Below are 22,335 nucleotides of genomic sequence, written 5' to 3'. Positions count from 1 at the left end.
GAGGGGCCTCCTCCAGGATGGCCCGGCAGGGACCAGAAAGTTCCAAACAAAAATATCTTTTCAGAAGGCAGACACAGAGTAGAAAGAGAAGGTGGGACTGAAGAAGACGGAGAGATCCGAGGCATTGACAGTAGGTGACGAATCTCAAACTGAGAAGAAACTGTATTTGGTAGTCCGGGTACACGTTACCATCAGTTTGCTCCGACTCAGTAGTTGTAAAGACCACCATGACATGATGGTCGATACACATGAGACGAGTCAATTTGTCATTCAAAAATATATAAGGTTGGTGCTAGTTTAGAAGATCTGCCGAGCATTTTTTTTTTTTTTTTTTTGGAGGCCATGGGGAGTGGGTTGAACTGAAAAACTGTGGTGAGGGATGATTCATTAACATATGGATATCTGACTTCAATTGACCTGGGCTTCATACCAGTGTGGGTTTCAGTCCAGCACGAGTCTTTGTGTCTAGGTCTCTTCCCTGGCCTGAGCTGAGCCCCCCACCAGTGGGGCAGGGTGGGGGGGGTGCGCAGGGGGCTGGCACAAGGCTACACTGCGGCACCTCGTGGGTGTCTCCCTTCAGGACAACTAGACGCATAGCCCGTCTTCAGAGGTGATAATGTTCATGACATAGTTTCAGAGCCGGCCTTCGTATTTCTCTTCATTATTGGCTTTTTTCTCAGCTGTCAGTCCGATAATTGCTATAGCCCAGTTAATACTGATGACTGTCACGGACGCCACTTCCAATAGCAGAATTTATACACTCCTGTGATTAATGTGAAGCCATATATTGAAAGCATCAAAGCTTATTATGGAAATAAGCATTCATTTTCCACAAATTTGATCTTTTACCTTCTCCGTCAACTCTTATCCCCTATGCTTCCCAGCTACTGCCCCACAAGTGCCCCTTTAACGGGGTGCCTGATGGCCACGGTGTTCTTTATTTCAGACAATACCCTGACACTAACGCGAAGCAGGTGATAGCTCACCTCTGATTTTCCTATCTGCATTTGAGGTTGGCTACTCAAGGCTATTTACTAGAAGATGGGCTGCTAAGGCTGCAGACAGAAGGGGCAGGAGCTACCGCTGGTTTCAGAACCATTTTATGAGTCCACACGCTTAGGACGCTCCATCTAATGTAGGCTTTGCCTCCCGTTTATTCGCATTTCTATTAGTCTACACACATGTGACGCTGCAAGCTAGTTGCACACGAATGACAATAAGTGCATCCTATGTCTATCTGCATTTCATAATCCTTCACACATTGGTGAATTCATAGGTATTTAGCAAATATTTGCCAAATTGGAAAAAAAAAAAACCAAAACCCTGAAACACTGAGCCATTAAGATAGCAGGGTAAAAGACCCCACCAGCTATGGCCCTGGATAAATCACATCCAAGCGTGAGCTTTCCTACAGCCCGGCGGCAGGAGGCACGTACCTTCGCACTCGGTTCTCGTCAGGAAGGTCCCGGGCCTCCAGGGCTTCTGGTGGAACCCGGGGCAGCAGCGGTCACAGCTGTCCCCACACGTATTGTGCTCACATTCACAGCGGGATTTCTGGTGAAAACAAGGCGGGGAGGTTACTTCTGGCATTAGACAGAGCCACACAGGAGGTCATACAAACAAAAGAGGAAACTTCTAAACTCTGTACCCACATGGAGAAACCACCCATCGGCCTTGGGCCAGCAGCACCGGCCTTGAACTGGGGTGTGTGGCCAGCCCAGCTCCCGGGCGCCAACGTGCTCTGGAGCCGCTGGTCTTAGGCTTGGAGCCCTGAAGGGAATTCTTCCTCCATGCTGGGGAGCTGGAGGCTTGGGGCGTGGGGTCTATGTATGGGAAGGCTTCCCTCAGGTACTGTGGCATTTTTAGGGAGTGGGAAGGGTGGAGGGGGTGAGTCTAGGCTTCCAGGGGCAGAGGTAGACGAGACCAGCATCCCAGGACTAGGTCGCCTGGGTGTGAGCTGCAGTCACGGTCCCGAGTCCCGCGCGGAAAGCTGCCCTGTGGACTCGGGGCCTGGGAAGGAGAGCCCGTCAGGGCAGCCAGTCAAGAACCCCCTGACTCTGCAGAAAGCACTGCAACCTCACCCTGAAAAATACGCTCAGGTATTTTACCCTTCCATAGGAGATAACCTGATGATCCATTAGTCAGAAAACTCTCATTCATGTTACATTCCCAGGAAGAAAAAAATTCCAAAGCCCCACATATATCCACTGATCTTACTATTCAGTGCTGCTTCTAAATGCTGTACAGTAGAGGATTTTGATTTCTCCAGTTTATTTATGACAAAAAAAATCAGGTACTCATTCATCTTCTTTATGTTATGATCACTTAATACCTGAACAGCATTTAGAAATCGTTGGGTTAATTTCTTTTTTTCCGTTAATTAATAAAAAAAAAAAAAAATCCCACCCAAAGCATTCCAGCATTTTCGGGCCTGGCAAGTTCAGCCCTCTTTGAAAACTCTCTTTTACCCCACTGTCATGCCTGCCCGACCCCAATACCCTGTTCCATGGCCAGTATGTTTTTCTTCCATGCACGTTTTTTATTTGTTGGCATTAACTTTTTTTATTAAACATTTTTAAAGAAATGGGCAGGTTGATTGATGGGAGGCATTCTCTAAAGCTAAATCATGCAGCAGGCTGTCATAGCTAGAGAGTTTTCAAAATAGACCAGTTTGCAGCCTTTTTGGAAAGAAAACTAAAGTGTTTTAAGAAACCATGATGCTGACTTCAAAGCCGATCACCCTAAGTGCTGGCTCTCTTTCACCCTGGCACCGCCTCGGGTTCCACCAGAGGTCTCAGCGGGGACCCGATACCCATTCACAGCAGCTCCATCAGCAAAGCCTCTTGTGAAGCCTTTTGCAGCTCAGGGTTTCCTTCCGCCTCCACAGCCTATAAATATACGTACATTTGTTGCTGGATCGAGTGGACAAGCCCTGGCATGTCCGTAGCAGATGCACATCCCGCCAACGGAAATGTCTTTGATGGAGTAATAGTACTGCAGAAAGCAATCCAGAGAGAAATCCTGTTAAGATGACTGCAATTGCACGTCACAAAGGCAAACACTCGGCGAGCAACTTTCCTTTCTGTTTTTATCCTCACTGGGAGGTAAGTTTGTGTGCCTGGAGGACAACCAAGGGCTCACAAAACTGATCAAATGACTCCTGGCACAGTAATCGTAGCCCAAAGAAAGAATGCCTCTAATTGATATTAGGTGAGCATTTTAGACATGTCTCTCCCAGGGACAGTACAAAGTTCACTCTGGAATACCCGTTATTCAGAGCAGTTTTTATCTGGGGTCAAGGGCACTAACACTTCATAAAATTTGTTTTACTTAGTTGCTTGAAAGAAAACCTCTTTTACTGTCATTATAGGAATTTCGATATTCACAAATCATATGCAGACAGCTTTACTTGATAGATTTGAAATGAATCAACAAATATATCTGTGTTCATAACAGTAAATTTCTTAACCATATCACAAAGGAAATAGAAAGTAGCGACAACTTGGTTTAAAAATAATGTGAATTAAGAAAATAATGAAAATAAATTTAAAAATGTGAGTAGCAAACTCTGCAGGCAGTGCATTTATTTTTTTCATTATTATCTTAAAATGCCCTTGTAATTACCTATTTGTTTAAAGCTAGTGTAGATCTATGTTCTTAATTATTTTAATCTACCACCTATTTTTAAAAGATTTATAATTACAAAAATAGATTATTTGTTAAATTTTAATTAATAAGTATATAGCATTTTATAATTGTCAGAGCATTTTGGATTATTTTATGTAATTCAAATAACCTCTTCAGTGGTAGATAATTGTGTTATTCTAATTTATATAAAGGATAAAAAGAGACTTAGTGAGGTTAAGTGAGTTGGATGCACATCTGAGTTCCTTGACTACAAATCTTCCTTTTCTCATATACTTATTTTTTTTTCTTTTTCCCTTTTGTTTGTTTGCTTTTACTGTTTACATCTAGTACTTTACATTTTCTTATTTGATATAGACCTTGTACTAATGAAAAGTGCTCAGAAGTTTTTAGGCAATGTAAAAATCTGCTTTTCCCTTAACTATACCGCTTAATAATAATAGACATATATGTTCAGAAAGCTGATACAGCAGTATTTGTAGATGTTTTTGAAAATTGGAAAATCTATTTTAAATATAAATGTATAATTTTTTGCTTTGGGCTCCCAAAGGGAGCTGATTTCAATGTAGTATTTTTATATATTGAGATTTATATGTATTATCTACTGATCTTCAGTATTTTCAAAAACCATGTTTATATGTTGAATTTTACTGCAGTGCTTTGAAGGCTTCTGTACATCCCCCGTCTTGCCTTTGCAAAAGATCATAAAAAGAACAGTAATTTGTTTTCACTGATTTTTTTTCTCTGATAGATATACAGTCAGGGAAGATTAAATTTTCCTTCAATATTATTCAGTCTTCCTCAGTGTATATTTCTAAATCATGTCAAAATTAGGATTAAAGTGTTTTTTTCAACAAGTGAAGAATTAAGCATTGCTATAAAATAATGATTACTTTTGCCTGTGACAAATGACAATATGCTGAAATATAATACAGGATTTGAAATTTGGGGGAGTTAAAACATCTGACATATGTTGCATGGGGATAACTAAAACATTCAAGTTATTTTGTGATAATGGAGAGGCTGGATGTGGAGGAGTTAGGCAATAAGGAGAGAAAACACGAGAGGGGTATTCAGAAACCACTAAAAGGGTCGCTGCTTAATCTTCAGCTTACGGGTTCAGCAATCTGGCAATCGGTGGCAGTGGTACGACATCACTAGAATCAATCTGCCCCTAAGAGCATTGTCCCACAATCTTAGTTTCTTCCCTAAAGTCTTCTTTTCCACCTGGGCCTCGAGTCCATCAAACAGTGGACACAGCACACACTGGCTTTGTGCCTTTGTGGTCAGGCTGATTCACTTGGTGACAGAGTCATTAGTGGAATATAGGGATGGTGACATAAACCAGAGGATGGGGCAGACAGGAAGGAGCCCAGTGAGTGCTCACAGCAGCCTGGCTAACCATTTACATCATCATCTCCCAAATTCCAAGGTACCACCAGAAAACAGAACCTCGCTCAGCTCCTCATGTTCAAAGATCTGCTGAGAGGATGCTTTAACATTTTCTCCCCTATATTCTATTTGTAAAGGTACATAAGACAATCTTTGAAATCAGTTTTCCTCTGCAGCAGTGTGTTGTGTGTGTGTGTGTGTGTAAGTCTTTATTGGGGCATAAAACCAAATCGCGTGACTGGTCAAATGGTCCACAGGCCAGCAGCACTGGCATCACCCAGGAACTTACTGCAACTGCAGAATCTCAGCTCTGCTCTAGACCTACTGAATCATAATCTGCATTCCCACAAGATCACCAGATGCTTCACGCACAATAAGGGGTAAAATGCATTGCTGCGTGTGTGCGCGCGTGCTGGGTAATGACGTAAAATGTATTTCTGAGTGTGGGATATGGCCCAAAATGCTTCGAGGCCTCTGTATTTCAGAAGTAACCCCTGAAACCAAGGTGTCCCTGAAATGACAGAAACTACCTAATTTAGTCCTCTAAAATAAAAATTTGAACCAAGCATTATGATCTTCATTTTACAAAAAAAAAAGGAAACCAAGGTTTATAAGGTTAAAAGGTTTGATAAATGTTATGCACCTAATAAGAGGCAGAGCTTGGGTTTGAACCAAAGTCTGCCTAATTGTAAAGCTCTCGATAATAATAATAACTCCTATGAATCAGTGAAAGATTTCTTTTTAAGTGCTTTAACTGGCAGTTTAAAAAGATTGTTGCCATGTCATTAACAACTGCCAAAGCCACCCATCAAAACTTACTCTTCTTGTGACGATGGGGTCGATCTCCCTTGGATCTCTGTGGGCAAACATCATCAGATCAGCGTTCAAGGTTCGGATCCTCTGAAATCTCAGGCGGATGTAGCGGGCGGAGGTGAATTCCAGCAGCTCAGGGGAAGGGTCCTCAGCACTCGGCCTCCCGTTGATCAGAGAGATGTGAATCTAAACAATGTGAACAGTAAGTTAACAGCTAACCCTTTCCAGAAGTATAAGCTGACCTATCTGGTTTCGTTAGTTTTTTCTTGAAAAACAGAAGGTAAGGTTCCCTTCTCTCAGTCAGGCAGATGCAGGCTCAAGTTTACTCTCTGAAATATAATAAAATCATCCATATTTTAAGACCTTTGGATACATGTACACGCCTTTTACATGCTTATATCTTAGGGACTGCCTATAGACTACAGCTACCCACATCCGTCAGTTCCCAGGCACACGCATCAGCTTCACCTCCTTAGGATTTCCATAATTTAAACCCATCATTCTTTTTCAAAAATAATTACAGCCTAAGTTATTTAAGCATCAGGTGCATAACCATGGAAACCATAAGACTTGGTGAAATAAAATGTTACAAAATATCCGACAAAAACAAGAAACCATCAGGAACTTTAAAATAGTTTGAACTTGAAAGCACCCAAATATATATACATATAGCCTTAAAATATAAAGAACAAACATTTCTAGAATTACAAGGAAAATTAGACAATCTACAACCACAATGAGAGATTTCCATATTTTATTTTAGCAATTGATTAAGAAGACAAAAATTTACCAAAGATACAGCTCTCTCTATGAAAAACACGCTCTGAAGACATTAAAACATGTATGGAATGGCCAAATTTCTAGGAAAATAATCTAGCAAAATTGACAACAGAAGAAATGAAATCTAACTCCGCTGTTTCCCATGTGAACGAAACAGAGAGAAATTAGCCTTCAAAGGAACACCAGGCCCATAAGCCTTTATAAGGATATCACAAGAGCAGAGATTTCTAAGGAAGGATATACTGTTGGATAAAATAAAAAGAACTATCACCGATAGAGAAATGATTTTCCTAATACCTAAATAACTCCTACTACTCAAAAATAAAAAGATACCAACATAACACAAAAAGAAATAAAGATACGAGGAGAAAGAAACTTGCTAAACTATTGATAAGACACTGAACTTCACTTATAATAAGTGAAATATTCATTAAAACCACACGGATAGACTTTTTCCATATTCCACATTGTCATAAACCACAAATACTGAAATACTCTCTCTGATTACAAGACTGAAGGGGAACAGGCATTCTTGCACACTCAGGCAGGAGTGTAAAATAGTTCCAATCCCTATGAAAGTCAATTTAGCAATAACTGTAAAAATTACAAGTGCATAAAATTTTTGACCTACAATTCTACTTCTGGGAATTTATCCTGCAGATTTGTTCATTATACCAATGTATATGTGTGTATATAGATATGTATATGTACATATAAATAGATGTTGTTTTTGCAACTTTTTTTGTAATTATAAAACACTAGGAACAGCCTAGATGACCAGCAGTGTGGGACTGCTTGAATAAACCACATATCTGCGTAGTGAATTATGTGCAGCCATAAAAAAGAATAAGAAAATTCCCAAAGTACTTTTTACTTTTCCTGTACCTTGTAAAAATGAATTATTATCTATGCCATAAATTTAAAAAAAATCAAAATGGTTAAAGACATAGAAATTAAGTGGTAGATTTTGAAATGAAAACACACAAACATGCGACCACTCCAGCGCACACCCGCGGCTGAAGAGACAGGAGCAAAGGCAGTGAGAAGCCCTGAGCTGGGGCGGGAGGCGGCAGGTACAGGACGGTCTCTCTGCGCATCTGGGAAGCCTGGGACTTGAGGCTGTGGAATTTTCATCCACTTTGCAAGATGACATATCATGTGTGTGAAACACATTTTTGACAGGAGAGGCATGATCTGTGCTTCCATTCCAAACATCCTGCATTTAGATAATTCCAAAGAGAATTTCACAAACTGACTGCCAACAAACTATTTGAGTCATCAGAGAAATCTATCAAATTCTGAGATTTGAAATAAATTCTTTTGTTGCAAAGAATAACAAAACACCTCATGATAAAAATATGAAATCTCCTGGCTAATTGAATGCCCTTTGGATACGCAGTAAAAACTTTATTTAATCAACACATTTGCGAATGGCAGAATGAGTTCTCCTGAAAAACTAATTCTCAATACACATTCTCTTATGTAGGAAATTCTAAAAGAGTAAAGCAAATTTTGTATATTCCACAGTTCTGGCATCAGCAGGTGAGCTTGAAATATGTTGAAAATCAAATTGTCTCTATTGCTTAAGGAAGTATCACTTAAATGTTAAAAGAATGAATAAATTAAGGTGTGAAGCAATTAAAACTAGAGTCTCTTAGAGATTTATCTTGGCATCCAAAAAATCACTACTGCCCTTGAATCTGTGATTAAATTTCTGTCTTAACAAGTTCTCCCTTGTCTACCCCAATGAAACACTATTTGAAAGACAGGAGGAAATCATCACATGTCTGGGATTAAAGTCCCTAAAAACTATTAAGCCTTATTTGGGGTTACTGTTACAGTAGGGCTATACATAGAATTAGCAAGTTCATCATTAAAAAAAACATGAACTGATTAAATAGGGTGCCCATGTTCTCGCTGAAGTGAATAAACCATACGATAGTTACAAAAAGAATTCAACAGAAGAACACTTCTGCTCGTGCTTTGGTATTTTCATCCTTTCATCCAGCTACTCCGGCAAGAGACCTGGCAAGTCTCGATGTTCCGATCTGTTGCCAGGCGTAAAGGCAGCCAGCCGCTGGCCATGTCAGTATACAGCAGCTTCCTTCCAGCCTTCTCCCTCTTTTTTTTTCCCTACCCTCCTTCAAATAAATCATAATATTGGAGAGGCCACTTCCACTGGCACCACACTAGCAGTTCTAAGTACACTGGACAGCTTAGCAAGCTTCCTGGCTTCCTAGAGAGTGACAGCTGGTGTTGTCATCTTTCTTCAAGGAAGACGAACCCAGCCACTCCCAGCCTGGCCCCTGCTGCCCGAGGCCCCGGGGCAACGTGCAGTCTGGGATCTTTTGAACTGATCTCCACCAGTGGCACGTTGTCCACGTGGCCACAGGAAATCATCCCAACTGCAAATACCAGTCTAAGTTTATCAACTGCTTATTATTATTTTTTTAATTTTTAAAATTACACTACCCTTGAATTACTTTTCACAGACAAATAAAAAATAATCTTACGAAAAAGATCCCTTTCCACGGCCGAATGATTACATCAAATTATACTCTGCCCGCCAAATTATGAGTTTTCCTGGGGTAAGTGTGTTGTAACAGTCATGTTTTCCTCGTGGAAGGAAAAGGCCTCTGTGCTGCCGTGGCATTTCCCTCTTTATGATTAGAAGGCAGTGGGAAAATGGTTTATACAACAATTAGATTTATATGTAAATATCACACATTATTATTGGTATACTTTTCCATTTCTATTACTAGATCTGCTTTAGACTTTATAAAAGCTATAGTCCTGATACTTACCCTAATACTATGAATTTGTTGAATGAATGAAAAATGTAACAACAAGGGATGCTTAAGGATCATTAATAAATACTGGAAACATTGACATGAGTAGTGGACGTGGGAGGAGTTGAAGTTTGATGTGTGTATGCTCCTTTCAGGCATTTAAAATCCCACTCAAGTTACTATTCTCTAAGAGTGCGCAAACAAAAGAGGTCCAATAACTTCAAAGTAAGGTGACCCCAGGGTACAGTACAAAAAAATTCATACATGTAGGATGAGATAAACCATCTCTCAGTGGAGCCAAATAATTTGTATATAAATAAGTGGCTGAGATATCTGTGACTGTCTGAAAAAATCCAATCCTGCTTAGTATGAAATTGTTTTAGGGTGGGAGAATTAGATCATGAACACTTTGAAAGCTGAACCTAATCACCTGCATCATACCCTGTGTGAAAAGCCCTACGCTAGGAGAAGGGGACGGAGCTGTGTGGAGCTCAGGAACCATGGTGACAATCTGTCTTGTGTTTCTAGCACAGCTCAGGGCTCTGGCCCTGGCACCTCCGCTCTCCACCGAGCTCCCAGAGGCGCACTGAGCACCCCTAGGGAAGGTCACCGGGGTCCTTCACAGTACTGAGATGGCCAGTTCTCAGGTCTCACCTTACCTCCTCTGTCAGCAACATTTGAAGCACTCAGTAACGCTGCTGGCTCCCAGGACACCCCACTGTGCTTGTTTTCCTCCTGTTTCCGTGGCCCCCTCTTCTCAATCTCCATTGTTGCTACCTCCTCTTCTCCCTAACTTCCCTGTAGTGGAGAGTCACACTTGGCCTTCTTTCCTGCTGTAGCTACCCCCACTCCCCGAGTGATCCTATTGGAGCTCACAGCTTCAAATACCATCTAACCTGACGTCTCCGACACGTCTATCCCCAGCCCTGATATCTCCCCTGAAGGTTAGAATGCAGAATCCAACTGCCTACTCGATAATTTACTTGGTTCCCTAACAGACATCTCAAACCCACCTCATACCGAGCTCTTCTCCTCACTCCCAGTCTTGCCAACCTCTCCATGTGACCATTTCATCATTCCGGACATTGGAGCCCAGAAATTTGGGGTCATTCCAGATTCCTTTTGTTTTCTTTCATCCTGCATGCATCCGTCTGCACATCCTGATGGTGCTAATCTCTACAATGCATCCAGCTGCCAACCACTTCCCACTCCCACTAGTACCGCCTTGGCCCTAGGTTTCCTCTTCCTCTACCTGGGTCTCTACAAACAGCCCCAAACAGTCCTTGTGCTACCACCCTTACATCCCTAAGGTCTCCTTTCAAAACAGCAGCCAAATGTTCCTTTTACCATAACCCAGGTCATTCTTTTCCTTAAAATCTTCCAATGCTTTACTCAGTCCAAATAAAAGCCAAAATCTTGCCAATGAACTGTGACACCCCATGTGATCTGCACCCACCCCACTCCCCTCAATCACCACTGCAGAGGGAAACAGTGACTTTTAGGGCCTCTTTTCCTACCTCTTCTCTCCCCAGCCCATCCCCCCTGCTCTGGCCAGACTGCCAGCTTTAATGAAGCAAAGTAAAGTTTCAGTGGTGATGCGATTTCAACTAGAGTTGAGAGATTATTCTCACATCTTCACTTCCTTCTAACTTTCATAGTGAGCCTTTCCATGACTATTTACAGTGCAAACTCCAGCTGACATTCCCTGTTACCTACCTGCTTCATTTTTCTCCATTTTCTCATTGTCTAACACAGCTGTGTATGATTTATATACTTAACTTGTTTATTGTTTCCCTCCAGCCACTAGAACATAAGGTCCAGAAGTTCAGGGAATTTTATCTGCTTTGTTAACTGATATAATCCACAGAACATAAGACAATATATATAAAAAGTAAGTGCTCAGCAATTGTATTGAATGAATGAACTACAATTCCTAAATATTCAGCAAATTCAATTAGCTTTCTATCTAAAAAGCAATTTCATAGAAACAATGATCATAATTTTTTCTGTTATCATAAATCAATCTTCAAGTTTGCTATTTCCCCAAAATGAAATTAAAGCCAGTCATCCTTCATATCATTTTCCACCCAAGCATACTGAGTCATGTTGATTTAGAGAAAATTAGGAAATTAATGGCTTTGCTCACAGATTCCCTTATATCTAAGCTCACTATATTTGTTAACAGTAGTTAATCATTAGGTAACTTTATTTTCCATTATACAAGAGGCTCATTTAGACAGACTACTTTCAGCCAGGAAGAACTACATAAATGTGTTTTCTGAGGCAGAAGACTTTGCATTTGAACATGAGTACGATTAACTTAGTTTTTGTGAACCACGGCAGAGTGGACCTTAACCAGTGGTTACTTCTTTCTTTGAGCAAACCATACCTGGGTTATTTCATTGTCCAACCAATAAGTTTGATGTACTAGCATTTACAAAGAGTCAATGAAAACAACAATAAAACAGCATAGATTTATTATACCCTAAGGGTATTGAATAACTGTCAAAAAGGTTGACAATTACAAAGTTACATACTCCTAGAGGAAAAGTCATTAATAAGTGTATTGTCATCCTTATGGGTTATCAATAGCTTTGATCAGCAAGGTTTCATGGTAATTTAAAAAACCTTTTCAAATCAGTTTAATATTGGGATATTTTTAAATGTTATAAAATATGAAAACATGAATATATGGAGCAATAAAAGAATGGGTAACAAAAATACACTGGATAAATAAAATACAGTACATGTCATTTATAATATAGGACAATAAAATGGTTAAACATTTAGGAGTAGCGATTTCTTTGTCTTCCAAGAGTCTTTAGGGTCTTGATGAGTAAACGGGGAATTATGGAATCAATCTTTACCTGTCCATCAATTCCAGTTAAATCGAGCATAGTTTATTTGAGATCCTCTTTCCTTCCCTCCCATGTTTTGTCATTTCCTCCAACTAACAGCTATCCTTTTCTTTAGTATTTTTATCAATTCAAATGCAGATCATTTGCATTTCCAGAAAATAAGGTACTCTGATGGGCTAAAACACGTGCTTACCTCCGCTCCCTCTTCACACCCACATGTCTCATTCACTCATTCAATAACCATTCATATAAACACATCTATTAGCGTCCCACTGTTTTCCAGAACATTGAATAATTTTCACTTCCCCTTTGTGTCAAATTCGATCTCACGTCTGGGCCTTTTCCTCAACCCCTTTTCTGCCACCTCACTCCTCTCCATTGTCAAGGACATACTTTACACACCATTCAGGTTTCAGCTGAGACCCAGTTCTTTCTGGGCTTGGTCTGGGAGTGGCCCCGCTGACTTCTCGGGGCACCTGACCCTCCCTTGTGGGCCTGCCTGTGTCCCCGTCTGCGCACCCACCCAGCCACATGGTCTCGGGAGGCCACAGCAAGCAGCACAGAGAAGACTGGTAATAAGTGATTGATGAAAGGATGACTCCCATCTGCACCTACACAGTACAGACTGCAGCAGGACCCCCGATGAATTCATTCTTTCCTCAACGAAACAGTCACAATTGTGTGTGTTGTGTATATCACTTTAAAGTTGGTATATGTCTTCACCCTATTTTACCTCTATTTTTAATTCCACGTTATTTAGCATGTTCTAATAAATCTATCTACAATTGTAATAGTTCAATTACCTTTGAAAAGACATTATGTCAGTTTCTGTAAAACCCCAACATTTGGATAAAGCATCTAAAAATTATTTAAGAAACCCAAAGAGTCATTTCTGCAGAGGAAAATAATGGAGTGCACTTAGATAAAGGAATATATCCATTCATGTGCCTCAATATTCCTATCAGATACAACTGGAAATACTTTCTTGCCACATAGAGTATGGTACACTGAATTAGAGTTTGGAAGCTCTTTACTAACATCCCACTATCATTAGAAGTTTACCAAGTCCAACCAAAACAGCTACTATCCAATGGTTTATGAACACTGAGTTGGTTAAAAAGTAATCCTTTAATTCATAAAACGTCAAGGATTGTGTGTGTCCTCAACTTCCTTAACTAATCTATTCCAAGAAGACAAGGAAGCGCCAGCTTAATGAACTGTTTCTTGCATCACTGACAAGTGAACCTAGAAGCTTCGTCTTAATAGGTCTTCTCCCAAAAGACAATATTTCGCTTTGACACCAACTTGGTTCCAATTGCCCCTGAAACTTATATTGCTTTTTTCCTGTTCTTTAGAATTACAATTCTTGCATTTGTCATCCAGCTTGACAGCTTTGCCTTCCATAAAATATTTAAACAGATTCTTCACTGTCAAAGCAATAGTCATTAATAAATTGTGGCATAATAAGAAAATTAGTTCTCTTCATTGAATATTTGTCACCTTAATATTCTTTTTATTTGTCTTCTCTCCTAGTGAATCTGGTTAAAAATATTGAACCACAAAGGTTTGTGCCATTTCTCATATGGTGAAAGCCCTAAATGGCTGGCATGCATTTAAATTCTAATTTAAGGCACGCTAGGTGTCTTCTCTCTCCCTTCTACCCTCCCTCTCTCTCCTTCCCTATCTTTCTTCACTTTCTCCCTCTCTTTTATATTGCAACAGAGTTAGCTGCATCATTCTTTGTATCAGCAGAGATTTCCTGAGACAGTGTTTTCTTATTCTTATGGAACTACTCAACTCAGATTTTTGGAAAGATCTAAAAATAGAAGCAAAGTCTCAGCTGCTTTCGGAGGTCTAATTTTCTCAGTCTCAAAATTGGTACAGTCCTTCTGTTTTAAAACCTTCTGGTGATCTTCTTGCCTTGTGCTGTACAAAGCAATTCAGCAAAACATTTATTTCTAAGCCCCTTTTTCAAGATGAGCTTAAATTAATTTCATCACATCCAGATGGTTGACCAGTAATCCATCATAACTGAATGAAAGATCTTGGTATAATTCCCACTTGCCATGATATATAAAAGAAACTGTAGCAATTAAGTGAATGAATTGAAACTTTCAAAAAGAGAGAATCATTACTAAATGTAAATATCGTGCCTTTTGTTCTGAAAGGAGTTTGAGACACAGGAACTTGTTTTACATATATTTCTAATTACATATATTTCTAAATGTTTTCAAATAATTTAAGAAAAGTACTCCAAGTTGAAAATTTTTCATTTGTCATCTGTATTTTTTTTCCAGTTAGATATATAATACTTGTATGCATAAAAGAAGAGAAGTCAAAATAGGTCTCCTTGGTTTCTTTTCGGAGTTTCTCATTTGAATTCTATCAAAAGCAGATGTTATTGGTAAATCTTTGAGCTGTCATGCTACATATGCATAGGGCTAAAATCATCACCTGAATTTTGCAGCCAGGAAAGAATGGAAGGGAATAAGTTTCCAAGTAGACCATGGGGCAAATCACCAGGCCTCGGAGTCCCCTCAAACATCTGCATTGCTCCAAATTTATTTTGGGTAGACCCCTACCAGAACGGCCTGGGCATCGGGATCATTAGCCATCCATTCAAACCCCATAGCTACTTCATAAGGCCCTTTAGTCCTCAGGACCTTACAAGTGAAAACCAGAGCTGCTGCTAACATGTGCCTACTGGGTGGGTTACTGACACAGGTGATCTCTGTGGGCTAACTCAAATATTTCAGCTCATTTAATGCTTGTACCAACCTCATGAGCGAGGTCTTATGTCCATTTTTTAGAAGAGAACCAAGATTTCAATCTCAAATCTGGATTTTAGATTGAAATACACTGAGATTTTTGCATTTATGGAACTTAAGAAATATGGCTGAGAGATTTAAAAATATGGCTAAGTCCATATAGCTAGGTGCGTCCCCATCCCAGTCCGGCCTCGTTGGCTGTGTGCCTCACCTCAGCACTGCATGGCCTCACCGAGTGGTGCTGTATGCATTGCTGAACTAGTAACAGCTGATAGTGGAGGCGCTATTTGAAGGCAGGAAGTTCACACAATGGAGAGAAACTATTCCCTGTACCCCTTCCTCCATTCTTTCTCCTGATTTATTTTCATTACAATTCTGATTGTTACTGTTCTGGGTCTTTTAATTCCATTTCCTCTTTATTATCCTACTCCTGCTTCTTCGGAATTATCTTTAGTGCTTAAATTATCCAGCTGTGATGGTTAGAAGCTGTATGGAAAGATCATGTTCAGAAAAGATCAGTTAATCCATTCCTGTGGGTACAGACCTATTGTAAGTGGGACCTCTTGATGAGGTTATTTCAGTTGAGGCCTGCCCCAGGAGGGTCCTAATTCTCTTACTGGAGTCCTTTATAAGAGGTTGAAAGGCAGAGAGAAGATACAGAAAAAAGCCCCAGAAAAGCTTAGGGAGAATGAAACCAAGAGAGAGAGAAGCTGAAAGAGAGAAATACGCAGAAGCTCAGAGCAGAAGCACTGATGCCAGAAGCTGGAAGTAATGAAACTGAGGAGGGATGGAAGGTGTGCCACGTGCCCTCCATGTGACAGAGAAGCCAAGGATGTTGGCAGCCTGTCTTCAGAGTCCCGGTATCTTCCTGCTGGTGCCCTGATTTGGACATTTTCATGGCCTCAGAATTGTAAACTTGTAAATTACTAAATCCCCATTGTAAAAGTCAACCCATTTCTGGTATTTTGCATTCCATCTGCTTTAGCAAACTAAAACACCAGCTATTGGCTTTTCTTCGTGAATTTGGGTCATATTTATCCTACTGGTTCTACCTTTTCTAGACTCCCTTGGTAACCTGCTCACCTGGCTCCAGGTCCCCTCTCAGGACCAACCACTGGGGGAGATGGGCCCTGACCTCAGGGCAGGGGCCAGGGCTGAGGCAGACTAGAGCCCGAAGGAGCACTTTCCAATGGACAACCCAGGCCCCACAATATCTCCCAGCACTGATGCAAACAAGGAGAGGCCCTCCTGGGGAAAGGACGTTACCCATACAACGTCCCTACCCATAAACCCCACTAGGGCTTGGCTAAGACCTCAGGGCTATGGTATTCATTACACAGAAGAGAGCCTACAGCCCCTAGCGTCAGACTAACATAAAAGCAAGTGAAGGCAGTTATAAAAGTATTCATGCTTCAGCATTTTGGTCAGTAAAACCTTTCACTGCCCTGGAAGAACAAAATAAATTTATAGTAGTGGTAAATTCTATTAAGAAGGAAGTATTAAAATCCAAATTAGAGAGAGAGGGAAAAGTAATATGTTAATACCAAAAATAAATACAGGTGAAAGCAGCATGGTCTCCCCTAATATAGAAAATCATTAGAAAAACTTTTGAAAAGGAAAAAAAAGCAGCTAGAATACCATGACCCACTTTGGTGGGACAGAACAATCGGTTCACTTGAAAAACTTATAGCAGCACAGATGAAAACTTAAGCAACATTTTCCAGTTTTGTTTTCGTGCCCGTGTGGGAACACTTGTTTAAAATAAGACCTTGGAGCAGAAGGTCTAAAGGCAGTGCCAGGCCCTGTGTCATCGGATTAGAGCAACGCCTAGACACGAACTTAAGAGAAACTCTCTCATCCTCTGTCTCGAAGGCTCCTCAGTGAGAAATGTGTGTGTGTGTGTGTCTAAGCATGGATTTTGCAAGTATGTAAGAGAACAGCTGTGCAGATACATTACTTGAAGCTCTTCCCACTTGCATAGAAACAGCATTTTGAGATGGCCGTTGGCAATCTCAACCGATTTAATGTTCAGAAAGTTGCAACCTCAAACTCCAAAATGTCAGAGATTTTAAATTACAGAGTCATACTGATACTTAGAGAAAGATTTGATCAAAGATACAAGCGCCCCAAGACTGCGCGCATCCCATAGACTAGCTACATTCCTAATAGCCATACAGTTTGTGTAATTTGGCCTACTGGAGGCCCCCACACCTCCCCAGCCTGACACCTGCTTCTGACGCCATCTCCTGGCCACCATGGGCGGTTCATTCCGCAAATGTTCCCTCCCTTTGCCACTTTGACATCTCATTTTATTTTTCATTCTATTAATTTTTTGTGGTGCCTCCTTCTATATCCTTACTTACTATCCACCACCCATCTTTCTGTGTACTCTTGACCTGCTTCATTTAATTTCATCTCTACAGTGAAATTGCATCTACAGCTGGTCAAGATCCTATGCTCTCAAAGAGGAATCACATGCACTAAAACTCCAACTACAGCTCCTAGCCCAGCTTGGTAGAGGAAACTACTGGTCTTCCCTTTCAGATCTTATTTTTCACTGTACAAGAAGGAAAAAATGCAGAAAATTCTTAAGTTTTTTTTTGAGAATGAGATTTTGAATTTCCACAAATGACGAGTTTTCATTTCAGTTGGTTTATATGTCTGGGTATTATATTGATTTATACATCTGAGTTTATAAATCTGTCTAAGCCTATGAGATGTTTGTAAATTTATGTTTTCCTGATTTTGACTTTCCTGATTTATTCTGTGTTTGATGCTGCGTTTGCATGTGCGTGTGCTGTATGTGCGTGTGTGCTGTGCTTGTGCTGTGTGTGAGTGCTGTGTGTGTGTGTGCTGTGCGTGTGCTGTGTGTTTGTGTGTGCTGTGCATGTGTGTGTGCTGTGCATGTGCATGTGCTGTGTGTGTGCTGTGCATGTGCATGCGCTGTGCATGCGTGTGTGCTGTGTGTGCACATGTGCTATGTGTGTGCATGTGCTGTGTTTGCATGTACTGTGCATATGCGTGTGCTGTGTGTGTATGCACTGTGCGTGTGCTGTGTTTGCATGTGCATGTGCTGTGTGTGTGCATGTGCTGTGCATATGCGTGTGCTGTGCATGTGCATGTGCTGTGCGTGTGCATGTGCTGTGCGTGTGCTGTGTGTTTGCATGTGCATGTGCTGTGTGTGTTCTGTGCATGTGCATGTGCTGTGTGTGTGCTGTGCGTGTGCTGTATGTTTGTGTGTGCATGTGTTGTGTGTGTGCTGTGCGTGTGCTGTGTGTTTGTGTGTGCATGTGCTGTGCATGTGTGTGCATGTGCTGTGTGTGTGTGCTGTGCACGTGTGTGTGCTGTGCATGTGCATGTGCTGTGCGTGCGTGTGAATGTACTGTGTGTGTGCGTGTGCTGTGCATGTGGATGTGCTGTGTGTGTGCGTGTGCTGTGTTTGTGTGTGCTGTGTGTATGCGTGTGCTGTGTGCGTGTGCTGTGTGCTGTGTTTGCATGTGTGTGTGCTGTGTGTGTGCGTGTTGCTGTGTGTGCATGTACTGTGTGTGTGTGCTGTGCGTGTGCTGTTTGCGTGTGCTGTGCATGTGTGTGCTGTGTGTGCGTGTGCTGTGTGTGTGTGTGCGTGTGCTGTGTGCTGTGTGTGTGTGTGTGTGCTGTGCGTGTGTGTGTGGGCACATCCATAAACAGACCTGGAGGCAGACTGAGCCCACATTCTGGCTGTGCCACTCAATGCCTGTGTAAATTGCACCTTGGGCAATTTATGTTATCTGTCTGTGCCTCAGTTTCCCTTGAAAAAAGCAAGATAATATCTACCCTATAGGTATGTTCGGTAGATTGAAAGGCATGATTCCTGTGAAATGATTAGACTAATGACCAGCACTCAGGAAAACTGTCATGTTAGCTCGTTGTTATCCTTGAAAGAGTAAGCACATAACACAAACGACCGTGTCCTCTGCTCAGCAGGACGCCATTTACAGCAGCCGCATCTACCTGCTCCTGGACGACAGGAGCAGCAGTGGCGAAGTTCCTGCTCGTGGTGGGGAGGGATTCTGGGCATGCAAGAGGACTGAGCATCAGGGAGAGACCACGTGCCAAGGAGGACAAATGTGTCCCTGTGTTTGCTTTCCTATCCTATTTCCACACAAGCACGGCAGAGAAGTAGGGTCAGAGGACTTCCTAACCCGACCCTCCCCAGCTCTGGGCTGGGCTGTTTTTCCAGGGATGGCCTGCGTGATTGTTAGGGTCAGGTGACAACTCGGCCAAGGGTGGTGCCAGTTGTTCTACTGCTATGGGCATGAATCATCACATGTGGAACTCATCTATGGCTGATGACTCTACACTGGGCTAGGGGAGTGTCTTCAGCAATGAGCGATGTTTCATTTAGTCAGCTGGAGACATGAAAGGAGAAGACAGGAGAGAGAGAAGGAGCACAGCACACCTCAGCTCAGTGCTTAGAGCCGACTCACCCAGATGTTTGGAGCTGCAGAGTGGCAATGCTACAAGGGAAACCATTTGAAACCAGCAGCCCGGGGAGAAGGCCAGCAGACACCATGTGCCTCCCCACATGATGGGAACCCAGGTGAAAGCCTGCTGCCTTTCCTCCAAAGAGCTGTAAATTTTTAACCAAATTAAATCCCTTTTCTAAAAGCCAGTCCATTTGTGGTGTATTGCATTTCAGCAGCCTCAGCAAACTAGAAATAGCCTGTCTTGCCATTCCCTGACACTGTGGCCTCTGGGGCAAAGCCAGTGGAGATGACCAAGTGTCACCCAAGGCTGTAGGAAGGAGAGGCTGTGGAACCACTGACATCTGGGCAGGAGCTTGTAAAAGCAAAAAGATGAAGATGAAAAAATAGTCATGTTAGAAGGGGCCCTGTGTAATCCTGCTCTCATACCTCATGTTTTACCAGAGGCACTAGCTTTGCAGCTCATCACTGCAGCATGCTCAGGTGGCCCAATACGTCACCACAGCCTTAAGATTCTAAGGCTACATTTCATTGAGGAGGTTTGGTGTTAATTTACATGTTTTATAGAATAATAATAAGGACATTATATGTGAACAGTACTCTAAGTTTAGGTTCCTGACATTATTCTGTACAGGGCAGGCTCTTAATCTTCTACTTTCTAGGCTTGTAGGATGTTGGCTCTGTGCACTCCGACATCCGTCCAGCACCAACAGATCTCTAGTCCCTTCAAAGGAACAGCATGCACAAAGGGGCATCTCCTCCCACACAACCAGAAGACAAAGTTTTCTGAAGGTTTACGGAGTACACAGTGTTCTTGTTCCTTTGCTGGACTCCGACTAACAAGCAGCCACAGGCAGCTGCAGGGGCCTGCCCTCAAAGAAGCTGACACAGTTCACGTTAGCTGGCTGGGAGGCAGGCAGCACGCTGACATTCACTGCCTCATTTTCAGCAGGAACCCAAGCAGAACAGCTAATATTTAGAAGCATTAAAAAAAAAAGGAGAAGAAAAAATGAATAAACAACTCATTGGAGGTCATTGATTATTATTGTAACTTTTTTGTCTAAAGTTGATTTTGTTTCACAACGTTCCTTTTCTCTTGGCAAACACAGTCTGAATGAAAGGTAAAGGGAATAACACATTTAATCAATCATCCAGGGGCCAGGGCCAAATTGCTTTCTGGTATTCACTTACTGCCAAGTTCACAGAATAAGGTTTGTTTTCAATTATTTGTAAAATGCTTTCCCAGAAGAATTTATAATAGGCTGTTTAGGCACCATTCCCTTTTCTATTAATGACAAAAATACAACTGTTCCTCCTTAGCAAAAAGAAAAGGGAAATTGTTATGAAGGTTGCTGTTGGATTTAAGGGTTTTGGTTTGTTTTTGTTTATTTATTTGTTTGTTTTCATTGCAAACTGGCTCCATTGAGAAATGGAAACAAAACTGCCTCATCTCTTCTTCTCTCGTGCCATGCTTTCCAAAATAAGAAGCTAACACTGATCTCTTCATTGAGATAATTTTTAACAGTGACAACTATCAAAAATTGAAAACAAGCACATGTCATGATTATCTAATGTTGCTTTTGTAAGAGCTGAGAACATGGTTCCTTTGGAAGAAGGTACACTGCAAGTCTGGTTATGTACTGTCTGGAATGCCACGCTTCCAATCTTCTCATTTCTAAAAATTACCTGTCCTCTCCTTTCTCCAGCTTTCTTGCAGCTTTTCTCAAGGCTCCCCATGTCTGATTATTTATGATAAATCAGAGGGGATGCCTGGAGAGCTAGTTTTGAAAAGGCTCAAGGCCAGTGATTGGCTTGAGCACGAGTTGGATTTGTTCATAGGTTTTCCTGAAATTCTGACCTACACATTGAGTTCCGTCTTTGGCTTCAATCCTGACCATTGATCTTCTCTGTTTCGAATCCTTCCTTCTTCTATCATAATGTGACTCTTTTTCTGGAATATCTCATGACCTTTATATTCTCCAATAATGGACTTCCAGTGAAATCATCCTTCCTCTTAATTGCTGCATCCAACCACTGCATTTTAAAGTTTCTTTATTGATTCTCTAAAAAAAAATTTTTTAATAAAATTTGACTTTTAAATTACAAGGGCATTTACCACTATTTTTTAACTGGATCACATCTTTCATAGTCACATATCCCTATATCCTTCCAGCAATATATTTGAGAAAAGACAATAAAGTATCAACAAAGAGAAAGGTAAATATTCCCTTACGATACAAACATCAAATTTATATAATCTGTACAGTATACAGAGAACACAAACAAACCTGTTTCCTTCTCAAGTAAAAATACATATCTGTAAGTAGGTCAATAAACTAATAAGCAAATTTAAAATAGACATTCCAGAGTTTATACATCCAAATGTGTGTCGTCCTTTCAAAATAATTCTTTGGGGATGCTCTATTTATAACAATATTACTGCTTCTCCAACCATTCTATTATTCCTTATTTTCTTCATTTTTATTCCTAGCTTTTTTATTTAAGTGGTAGAAGCAAGACTATTTCAAAAACAGTGGTTATTGGAGAAAAGAAAACTAGGTCACACAAATTGAAGGTCAGAATAGAGGTAGAAAATTCAAGCTTAAAATGGAAAAAGGTACAAATAGTGGAACCTACACATATATTTCCTCCATCATTCAGAATTCCAAGCCTACTCTGAGCTCCAGTATTTGCTAAGAATCAAATATAGGGAGCTAATGATAATGTACTTGAGAAATCTTTCCACTTACATAAAATCAAATCCTTGTAGTCCAATTAGGACTAATAACCAATCACCATGGAGGGGATCTTACTATGCCAATTTCAC

The 22,335-nt window shown here is 41.0% G+C and overlaps 1 protein-coding gene across 3 annotated transcripts in view; it reads right to left on the bottom strand.

The window, feature by feature from the left end:
• Window positions 1-22,335, bottom strand: part of LAMA2 (laminin subunit alpha 2) — a 546,302-nt gene that overhangs the window by 323,513 nt on the left and 200,454 nt on the right. For all 3 annotated transcript variants that reach the window (XM_077162869.1, XM_077162870.1, XM_077162871.1), the window contains exons 5-7: window positions 5,857-6,036; window positions 2,905-2,994; window positions 1,437-1,554 (exon numbers count right to left, since the gene is read on the bottom strand). In XM_077162869.1, the coding sequence (XP_077018984.1) occupies window positions 1,437-1,554; window positions 2,905-2,994; window positions 5,857-6,036 (388 nt within the window). The remainder of the gene's footprint in view (window positions 1-1,436; window positions 1,555-2,904; window positions 2,995-5,856; window positions 6,037-22,335) is intronic.

Source organism: Tamandua tetradactyla, chromosome 5 (assembly GCF_023851605.1).
Source record: "Tamandua tetradactyla isolate mTamTet1 chromosome 5, mTamTet1.pri, whole genome shotgun sequence".
Taxonomy (NCBI): Eukaryota; Metazoa; Chordata; class Mammalia; order Pilosa; family Myrmecophagidae; genus Tamandua; species Tamandua tetradactyla.
The sequence above is the reverse complement of the archived record's forward strand: the minus strand, read 5'-3'. Positions and strand labels throughout refer to the sequence as shown.